Source organism: Atractosteus spatula, chromosome 7 (genome assembly GCF_055471065.1).
Source record: "Atractosteus spatula isolate fAtrSpa1 chromosome 7, fAtrSpa1.hap1, whole genome shotgun sequence".
NCBI lineage: Eukaryota > Metazoa > Chordata > Actinopteri > Semionotiformes > Lepisosteidae > Atractosteus > Atractosteus spatula.
This window is the reverse complement of record NC_142712.1, coordinates 4,634,751-4,645,158: the sequence shown is the minus strand read 5'-3', so window position 1 is coordinate 4,645,158 and position 10,408 is coordinate 4,634,751. Positions and strand designations below refer to the sequence as shown.

Below are 10,408 nucleotides of genomic sequence, written 5' to 3'. Positions count from 1 at the left end.
TTTCATCTCGGCAGATTAACGGCCTCTGATGTAGTTATCTCACTCAGAATATCCAACAGAACTCGGGGAAAGTCCACAGTGGAATAAGAATGATTTTTTTTTTTATTACAGCTGAAGACACTTTTAGAACAAGGCACCGTTTAAAAAAAGCTGCCACCATCGCCACTTGTTTGAAGTAATAGCATTTATTAAGCTAGCCATCACTTACAGTAGCCCTCAGTTATTTATTAGGAGTTCTTAAATATTCAAGTTTAGTTTATTGCACTTATATATTGTATTTACACAATATTATTACAGTATATTTACTTGATATACATTTACATAGTAGCATACATAAATAAAAATACTAATTTTCTACTATAAAAGCAAAATCTATTCACACTGTGCTATTTACTATTTAGTAGATGTAAATATTTAGTGGCATATAAATGGTATACTTTTCATAAGAACCAAGTGCCACTCACCAGTTACACCCTCCTCTCTTCAGAATATGTTGCAGTCCTAGAAGTAATCACTCACAGGCAAGTCACTGGGTTCAACATGTCAGATACTCGAATTTTCAAGTCAAAAAACACTCTCCTAAGGAATTGGTCCAGGACAATGTGACAGGATATTTTTTTTCTAAATATCTGATTTTTTAAAACAGCCAGCAGACTCAGTTCTATACAAACAAAACCTCACCTGTACCTCTCAGAACTATGGTTTGCTTAGTTTACACCACCAGTTATGATATGAAGCTCAGGTAAACCACAGGTATAATCTGCTGATTAGGAGTACATTTCTGACGGAGAGTACTTGGGAAAACAGATCTCCTGCAGAACGGAATCTTCTTTTTCCTGCTGCATAAGCACCCACAAGCACAGCCTGTAACAAATTAGTCTTCACCATCAGAAAAGTAAAGCAGCGGTTTGAAGGTTTAGCACTTGTGTATTGAGCAGTGGTGCTGCAGCGCCCTCTAGTGGCTGTAAGTGTTGCAGTCTATCGCCTAACATCGACCAAGCCAGACCTACTGTAGCAGCCCCATGCTTTACTGATGACGCGGTGAGCACTGTATCTCCTGTTTCTAGGTTTAACCACCAAACCCAGAATCAGGACAAAACATTTCAAGCAGTACTGGAATTCCTTTCATCTTCTGCAGCAATGAATCAACACATCCTCAGCCTAAACCCGTGCAACGTTCAAAACAAGGTTTCCTTTTCTTTCCCATTACTGTTCAGTTTTGGTTGTTCATTGACAATGCAGAAGATCCTGGGACTTCTCTCTCTTCTCCAGATCTTTGGCATGGTCGAAACGGTGGCCAGCAGGAAAGGGCCGTTTCTGCTGCTACACCATTTGTGGTCTTGTGGGATATTTGAGGAACACTTCCACTAGCTGGGGGTCCGTTGTCAAGGTGCTCACTTCGACTTTCCAGAAAGCGCAGGGCCAGACCAGACACAGAACGCATACTTCATTAGTCTGAAAACTCTGTGCTTCCTTCGGCGGCTGGGCTGAGCCGGTTCCGTGTCCCGGACCTGCCCCACTCCGACGTGAAGAAGCCATTACCCGCTCCTCCCCACGACACCACAGTCACACCCGCTCGTCACGCGGGGCAGCCGTCCCGACAGAACGACTGCAGGAGGGGCGCAAATGCGCTTGTACTCCGCGAAGCCTGTTGTGCATGATTTTTGTTCGGTCTTTTTTGCATATTGGGAACGGGTAAAAAGTACTTCTGCCATTTAAGTGCTTATTCCGGACCGCATCCCGGGTGCCGGTCCCTGTCACGCCGCCGCGAGGAGGGGGACTCCGCTGCTACACGAGGTCAGCCAACCGCGGCGGGAGGGTCGCCGCGCCGCCCAGGGACAGGAACTCGAGCCAGTTGTTGCGGAAGCCCCGCGAGTACACCCCCGTGTCCACCACGAGCCCCCAGAGCAGCCGGCGCCCCGTCTTCTCGCGCAGCGCCAGCCGCGCCTCGCGCTCCGTCACGTTGTAGCTGACGTTGATGAGCTGGAGCACGAGCAGGTGCAGCATCCCCCCCGTCACGATGCTGCAGTACCAGGCGCAGGTGAAGCAGAGGGCAGAGCTGTCGCAGCAACACAGGGCAGCAGTCAGGAGCCGGGGCAGGATGAGGAACGGGGGCAGGAGCCGGGGCAGGATCAGGAGTCAGGGCAGGATGAGGAACCGGGTCAGCAGTCAGGGCAGGAGCCGGGGCGGGATCAGGAGTCGGGATGAGGAGCCGGGGCGGGATGAGGAGCCGGGGCGGGATGAGGAGTCAGGGCAGGAGGAGCCGGGGCGGGATCAGGAGTCAGGGCGGGAGGAGCCGGGGCGGGATCAGGAGTCGGGATGAGGAGCCGGGGCGGGATGAGGAGCCGGGGCGGGATCAGGAGCCAGAGCGGGATCAGGAGCAAGGGCGGGAGGAGCCGGGGCGGGATCAGGAGTCAGGGCGGGAGGAGCCGGGGCGGGATCAGGAGTCAGGGCGGGAGGAGCCGGGGTGGGATCAGGAGTCGGGATGAGGAGCCAGGGCGGGATCAGGAGCCGGGGCGGGAGGAGGAGCCGGGGCGGGAGGAGGAGTCAGGGCAGGAGGAGCCGGGGCGGGATCAGGAGTCAGGGCGGGAGGAGCCGGGGCGGGATCAGGAGTCAGGGCGGGAGGAAGAGCCGGGGCGGGATCAGGAGCCAGGGCGGGAGGAGCCGGGGCGGGATCAGGAGTCAGGGCGGGAGGAGCCGGGGTGGGATCAGGAGTCAGGGCGGGAGGAGCCGGGGCGGGAGGAGGAGCCGGGGCGGGATCAGGAGTCAGGGCAGGAGGAGCCGGGGCGGGATCAGGAGTCAGGGCAGGAGGAGCCGGGGCGGGCGCAAGTCCGAGCACCTTCACCAAGACACACGCACACACACTCGCCTTCCAACAAGAACGAAATTCACAACCACACACGGGAGCACATTTTTTCCGTCTTCATAATAACTCCCAAGACTTTTACAAATGAGCTGGCGTGGTCTACGCAGCTCAGGGCAGTTTGCCCGGAACATGAGTGAGCCTCACTGCTTGGGTACTGACGCCCCACTCGTACCTGTACTGCTGGTACACCCCCGGGCAGTAGAAGAGGGCGACGAAGACGCTCTGGCGGGGGCACAGGGTGGACAGCGTCAGGCCGATGCCGTAGAGGGAGGTGAGCAGGAACAGCAGGATGGTGAGCAGGAAGCAGTGGTGGTTGGCCTGTCCCACGCAGCTGTTAATCCTGGCAACACAGCACAGACGCACAGTGAAGGCCGCGGCCCCCCGTCTGGTCCGGCCGAGCGAGGGCGCCGCTGCAGCCGGCGGGCTGGCGCGGGCGGAGAGCGGCGGCGAGAACGAAGGCCCCGACGCGCAGCTGTGCGCTATCCGTGTGCCACGGGCAGGCCTCGATCGCACCCCCAGGCCCCTCGCAGCCTGCTGTACTCGGCCCTCGCTGGCGACACCGGGAGCACATCTGAACCCGACATCAGGGGGCACAGGGGGCGGCGGGAGTCTGGAACAAGCCGCACGGCCACGTTGTCAAAGGGCGTACTCGGGTTTCTTTCGAGGAATTTCAAGGAATGGCTGCCCACGCTGCCCCGGAAGAGTGAGAGCCACCCGTTCTGCTTCACTTCCTCCTCGGCGCAGCTCCTGGGACTCTTGAGCCGTACAGCTGGGATGTTTCTACGGGACCTTCCTACGTCTGCAGCCCTGTGTGCGGCCGCAGGACTTCAGCAGCCCGGGAATCTCTTTAGGGCAGCGGGGCTCGGCGCCCGGGCCTGCGGAAGAGGTTCGATCGATCGTCCGTACCCCCCCCACCCCACTCCCCAGCGGCGGAGCCAGCAAACCGGACTGGAGCCCCGTACCCACCACACGCAATGGTGGTCCAGGCGCCGGACGCAGGCCGCGCAGATGCGGCAGTGCCCGGCTCGGGGCGGGCGGACCAGCTTGCAGGCGGGGCACCAGTTCCTCCTGAGACGGTCGGTGGCCCCCCCACCCCCCGAGGACGAGGGCAGGGCGGCGTCGGCGAGCAGGAGGTCGCGGCGCGTGCCGTTGGAGCCGGGCGGGCGGTCCGTCCCGGCGCCAGGGGCCGGCCGGAGGTAGCCGGGGTCCCTCTTGGTCCGCGCCAGGGCCAGCAGCGTCAGCAGCACGCCCGCGGTGACGGCGGCCAGCTGCAGCAGCCCCACGCCGCCCCGGGGCACGATCTCCGTCAGGAAGAGGTAGTACATGTAGGCGAGCGAGAAGAGGCCGAGGCTGAGGAAGAAGAGGGTCCGGCCCTTCTTGCGGTGCGTGACGTAGTAGTACCACAGCACCAGCACGGGCAGCGCCGTGAGCACCGCCAGCCCCAGCAGGACGTGCAGCGCCGCCACGTGCAGTGAGACCGGCAGCAGCGCGAGGGGCGGCACCACGGTCAGGTCCAGCTTCCGGGCTCCGGATGCCCACGGCACACGCAGCCGGTCCGACACCACGCCCAGCACCCGCGACACCGCGTCGGAGCCCACCGGCTTGCCCCGCAGCCACCTGGCACACAGCACACAGAAACAGCGGGGCGGGTCAGCGGGCGAGGAACCCCAGCAAGCACCACAGCCTCAGAAACGCACCTGTCTGCCGCCCGGGGCCACGGATCCAGAAAGAACACAAACATCGAGCCAGCAGGGGGCGCACAGGTGAACAGAGTCTTTCACTTCTAAAGCCAGTCAGTCACCTCCCCACCCCGAGACTCACTGCACCTCCTGAACACCTCTGCCAGCGGTCAGATGGGCAGATGGGCTCTGAGAGTGCACTTGTACTTGCACCTGTCCAGACACGCCCCCCCCAGTCAAGACTCGGCCTCCTCCCCCCTCACCCCCCTAGTCCAGACTCCGCCCCCTCACACCCCTAGTCCAGACTCCGCCCCCTCACCTGTCGCAGGCCTGGTCCAGGTCCTCACAGTCGCAGCAGCAGGCCAGCAGGTGGCTCCTCTCCCCCTCCCGGTTGACATACTCGCAGCAGCACAGGGCCTCTTCCTCCGGCGGGCGGCTGGCCCTCCTCTTCATGCTGCCCTCACGCTCCTGCGCGGGAGAGACGGAGCACAGCTGAGGGGGGCAGCAGTAAGGGAGCCGCCCTGTGGCTCTCCGGCTCCAGCTCGCCCACCTTGGGCCTCTGGCCCGCCGCCCGCGCGATCCGACACACGGCACCGCAACAGCCGAGCGTCTGACATCTACCAAAAACATCCTGCCCAGGAGCGGTGACACTTCCCCAGAACCAGGCCGCACCAGGACAAGAGAGCGTTGACTCGTTCTGAGTAGCTAACTGATATCAGGAACCTATCCAGCTCTCTCCGGAGAGAAGCCAGGGTCTCGGCCCCCAGCCGCGCAGCTCGGTCCACCGGCCCCTGTGCCGGATCCGGGCCCCCCTGCTCTCTTTAGGAGGGCCCTCCGTTTCCACGCGCTCGCTCTGGCTCAGGTATCGCGGTGGTTTCCCAGTTGGCTTCGTCAACGTGCCGGGAGGATTTCCAACGCTGGCATCGCCCCCCCACAGTCTTCTCTGTTCAAGACCAGAAGGAATCTGCTCCCCCAGGCTGTCAGCGTAGGGCATCCCTACACGTCTGTTCGATTTTTTGTTGTTTCTGTTGCCGCAGTGACCCACAGTGCCGTGGGGATGAAACCCCAAGCAGACGGAGAGCGTTTCTACGGAGATGGCCACCGTGGCCCTGTCAAGAGCCAGACGTGCCGTGTGCTCTCAGCACGCAGGCCTCGTCGCGGCTCTTTGTTCGCGACGGTCGGTGGGAATTCTGTTGCGGCAGCCGGAGCCAGATGGCGACCGGTGATCAGACTGAAACCAAGCCGTCCGTTCACACCTCTCCCTCTTCAATCCCAGCAAGAGTTCGGGTCGCAGCATGAAACGCACACGTCCGTGCAACCAGATACCCTCACGAACAGAGACAGCGGATCTACCCTGAATCGGCACTTGAAAAGCCAAACACAAAACTCCACACATCCTTTACTTTGAAATTATTCATATTTTCAGCTCTGTCATGTTTACGTATAACATGCTCCCCTCCTCAGGACAATCTAGAGCAATAAATTCAATAACGATTCTATTTTCCTAGTGAGACCGGTAGTCTAACCGGTCAGGTGCTCTCGGTCTTTGATAGCTCTGATGCATTTTTTCCTAGAAACCTGATAGCGGACTAGTGGCCCAGCAAGGTGTGCATTACATCAAGGGACACCTGCAGCCTGGACACAATCCCCGGAGGGAGTCAGGCAGACACCGCCTGAGCTGAGCTCCGTCCTCGCGTGACAGTAAATTACCAAGATCAAGCGAAGGGATTGGGGGGGGGAAGGGGGGGAGTGTCTGGCCGTGAACCTGCAGCCAAGAGCACCTGGGAGAAGCTGTGCAAAATGAGATTAAAAACGCCAGAATCCCGACAAGTGAAGCACAGCGATCGTTAATAATAGTGTCCTCTATTCCTCTCTCTGTGAAACAAGGTTGCTGCTCCCAGCAGACAGTCACTAACTAGGACGAGAGTTCATTATTCTCCCCCTGTACACCGGATCCTTTCAGGAAGCAGGCTCAGTGTGTGCTGGGAGTGGTTTATGCATGGGACTGCACGGGTGTCTCTTCAAAATGACTCTCAATAACAGGCTGCCACCCCCATTAAAGTGGAGGATTAAAGCTGTCCAGTGCTGCTGCTATTATTTGCCATGACTGCGTTTCTGCCCCAGGGTGGGCTGACCTCCCTGCTCACACTCCCTCTGCCCACAGCAGAGAGGGCAGCGCTCACAATCGAGTTCATGGCGTTTTTGAGAAGTATGTACCTCATGCAACAGCAGGGGGCTGGGCTTTCGATATGAACATCCCAGCATTTTAAGGTATGAATCGCCAAGTGAAATAACTCGACACTAAAGCCACTTTAAAGCAACTATGTATAACGAGAAGGAGCTCTAAACAGTGAGGGTTTTTTTTCCCCCTCTCAAAGACAGTCAAACACAACCTCTGCACGTTGCTCTTCAGTCAGAGACCAGACTTCCTCCAAGATCCACGAGTGCTCTTAGACACTACTTGGACCTGACCCGCTAGTCCTAAAAGTACACCGGCTATCAAATTTCACACCACGATTTCAGACGATTTGCTAAAAGCGATGCCGTTAAAATTAGATTAGGAAATGCCGAGCGTCAGTCAATCGTGGGTTTACCAGCTACAACTCCCGTCCGGCCGAAGACCAATTCAATTCTCGCTTTCCGTCTGCACTTATAGCGGGCCCGGAGCCTGAGGAGCCGGACGCCGCCTTCCTGCCTTCCGTCTTCCCTAGACGCGGGTTTTGACTTCACCTTTATTTCGGTGGGCAAGCCTCCTCTGGGTTTCCCCCACGTCCCGAGGAGAGAATAAGGAGTTAAAACAGCGTAGTTGTTGTTGTTGTTGTTGTTGTTGGGTTTTTTTTAAAAAAAAATAACCTCCCTCCTGAAATAGAAAATAGTGTAGTCTGAACGTTTTGGAAGTGGAGCATTTGTGCGCGTCAGAAACACCTCTGCAAATAATTAAGTAGGCTGTCGGCCGCGTTAATTCATCACTTTCAGACGGTTGCCTTTTTAGTTCCTTAAAGTCACTCCTGAAAAAAACAAACAAACCAAAACATCCTTTGTATTTCCCTTATTTAAACCGAAAGGCGACAGCACACACAGTCTCGGAAGCAAGAGGAACAACGACAGTCTAAGACACAACCTTGTTAGAAAGGAAGAGGTTGTTGTTGTTTTTTTTTTTGAGCATTTACCTTTTATCCCGGATCAGTGCCTCACAACTAGACTGCAGTGGGGAAACGCTTTCGCCACGGACCCACGCACCCGGCCGCCCAGGTCACAGGTGCGCCCAGGGCGGGGAGCGATGACGTTTCTCTCACCGGGCCCACGGCACAGCCTCGCCGTGGACCTCTCCCCTGTCCCTCCCTCCCCTCACCGAGAGAGAAACCTCCTCCCCGTCGAGCAGGACTGGGAGATACAGAGTTTATTCTCCCCACCTCACCCAGAGACCCTACCACCATCACACGCTTCCCCATAATAGCTCTTTAAAAAAACAAGCAGTCAAGTTGAAGTGTGAACGACTGCAACCCGCGATTCACAGCCACAAAAGAGAGCGCTTAAAATAACAAATGCACAAGTTCTCTCTCCCCCCTCTTCCCCTCCAGTGTCTCAGATTATACATACAGCATTCAGAGTCTTGTTTCGTGAACCAAACGCGTGTTACTCAGCACTGTTACTTTACCGAGGCGTATGTATCCATCGGTGCGATCAACACGGGAAAAAAGTTGCTCCACTCCACGCCAGGAAGCACTCTTGCTGCTCGGGGCCGGGGAGCGAACTTCCTCACTCCTGTTGAATTATTCATCGCGGTCCGGGGAGAGCCAGGGCAGCAGACGTGACTGGATCTGCGAGACGTGATGCTGTCTGCTGCCCTGGTCAGTTCCTGGACTACCGGAGGCGCGTTTGCAGGACACGTCAACGCAGCCCCACTCGAGCACGGTGATGGGTGGGCAGGCAGCCCAGGGGGCACTTATCGCTGCGATCTTGGCGTGGAGACTCCCCGCCGCAGACAAATGAGAGAGACGGCAGAAAGCCGAGACTTTGACGGATCCATAAGCGACGTCTGCTACGCCTCTCTCGCTTTCCAACCACATACTGTAGCTACCCCCTCCCTTCCCTTTAACGTAAACTCCTGTGTCGACGGCACAGGACACCGTGCACTCACACCGCGCAGACAGAAAGTTGGCACCCGAGTGCGACGCGAGTGCCGCGCGGCACGGCACGGCAGCCTCTGCAAATGCGCGCAGAAAACCTGTCATCACGAGCGCAAAACATCCACCTACCGGCTCTGAATCCCGCGACTTGTTGCATATTTTTCTCTGTCCGCACGCGATTCTTACAAAACTCCGGTACCGCATATGGAGGGCGGAGGGGAGGGGACTGGGGTTGGCTGCTGTCCGCTTGCTTGCTTGCGTGTGTATCTCCAGCCGAAAGCAGGAGTCACCTTTGCGAAGCCGCCCCGGGTATAACGGGGGAGTGACGGCGACACCGAAGAGCCCAGAACGCGCCCGCGTCCCGCGGAGGGGACGAGCAGGAGTGGAACCCGTCTCCCCCGCGAGCAGCGAGCGAGCGAGCGAGCGCGCACCCCCGGCACGCCTGGGCCAGCCTGCTCTCCCGGCTGGTGGCAGCGCTGACACCCCCCCCCCCCGGCCCGGACCCTCCCCGTGACGTCAGGAAACAGTAACCCTTTACTCTCCACAGGTGTGGCGGCTGCGCGCGTCCCGGCCGCTGCTCCCTTGCTCGCGTGTTCGTGTCCTGGATGAATTCCCCCTCCCCTCCCTCTCTCTCTCTCTCTGCCCCTCATTTTGATGCGGGCATGAACATACCCGCGGTGTAAAAACAGTTTCTTTGCTCTTGGCGACAGTCTCCGTGTGTCTTAACTGGCGTTATCGGGGGATCTTCAGGTCATGAAAGGTCTGGCTTTAGAATGGTTTTGTTTTGGTTTTTTTTTAAAAAAAGTGGGTTATATTATGGTACTTCACCGGCCTTACCCGGAATGTGTTTGACGTGTTACTGTAATTGCCCGCCCCGGAGGAAGCAAGTTGCCCCGTAGCCTCTGCTACAGTTTGCAAGCAAAACCGAGGAAAGTGCAAGTACTGGATGCAGACTACCTCGTGTGCCCCGTCTCCTTTATAACCCTGATCCGAGAATGGGGTTTACAACAGCAAGGCATTGTGGAAAGAAAGTGTCACACACACACACACATATATATATATAACACACACTGAAAAGATTCCTGGATTCTCCTTTGCTTGTGCTGGAGGTGTCGTTTATAGCGGCCATGCGCACAGAATTATGAAGACACTCAGGAACTGTCCTTGTTACTGACCTCGATTGTTTTTAACACGAGGCAGAATGTGCCAGAGACTCATTCCTGAGCGCCAGATTCTTCACGAAGCGCGCCTGGCGGGTTTCCAGTGAAACAGGCGGAATACGCACAGCTGGGCTGAGAAACGCAGGAGGCCCGTCTGTCTCTGGAGGGGCCGGCGACGTCCCCCTAATGCTTTAATGTGCACGGAATATTTTCTCTAGAAGGTGAAGTGTAGGCGATTAAATCTGCCCTTGTCCTCCTGCGACACGAAGGAGGGTCAGTAAAATGAAGGCACAAGATGTTGTCGCTCTTAAGAAATCTTTTTTAAAGAGCGCCGTCTGGACCCAGGAGCCAAGAGAAGTGAGCAAGTCAAGTGAGAACGTGTCCGTATGCTGGTTATGCCCGCAGTGGAAGTCTCTGGGTGCCTGGCAGGACAGAGCTAAAGACATCGTGTTACATGGCGAGCTGTGGAAGATGTAGGCCCTGTGCATTTGAGATACATGCACTGTACGAACGCATTCCCTCCATGACTGCACTTTAAAGGCGTGATGCCTGAAACTCATTCTGCGTGGCTTG

At 57.0% G+C, this 10,408-nt stretch overlaps 1 protein-coding gene across 3 annotated transcripts; it reads right to left on the bottom strand.

Annotated features, from left to right (window-relative positions):
- Window positions 1-166: 166 nt before the first annotated feature.
- On the bottom strand, window positions 167-9,132 carry zdhhc23b (zDHHC palmitoyltransferase 23b). 3 transcript variants are annotated; one of them, XM_088920731.1, is made up of 5 exons: window positions 8,805-9,132; window positions 4,865-5,013; window positions 3,833-4,483; window positions 3,039-3,206; window positions 167-2,059 (listed from the first exon to the last, which is right to left on the bottom strand). In XM_088920731.1, the coding sequence occupies exons 1-5, from the start codon at window positions 8,877-8,879 to the stop codon at window positions 1,789-1,791; spliced, it is 1,314 nt and encodes a 437-aa protein (XP_088776857.1). In that variant the 5' UTR covers window positions 8,880-9,132; the 3' UTR covers window positions 167-1,788. The 3 variants fall into 3 exon arrangements, with proteins under 3 accessions (XP_088776857.1, XP_088776856.1, XP_088776858.1); XM_088920730.1 differs by lacking the exon at window positions 8,805-9,132 and adding an exon at window positions 7,716-7,796; XM_088920732.1 differs by lacking the exon at window positions 8,805-9,132 and adding an exon at window positions 7,276-7,353.
- Window positions 9,133-10,408: the final 1,276 nt, after the last annotated feature.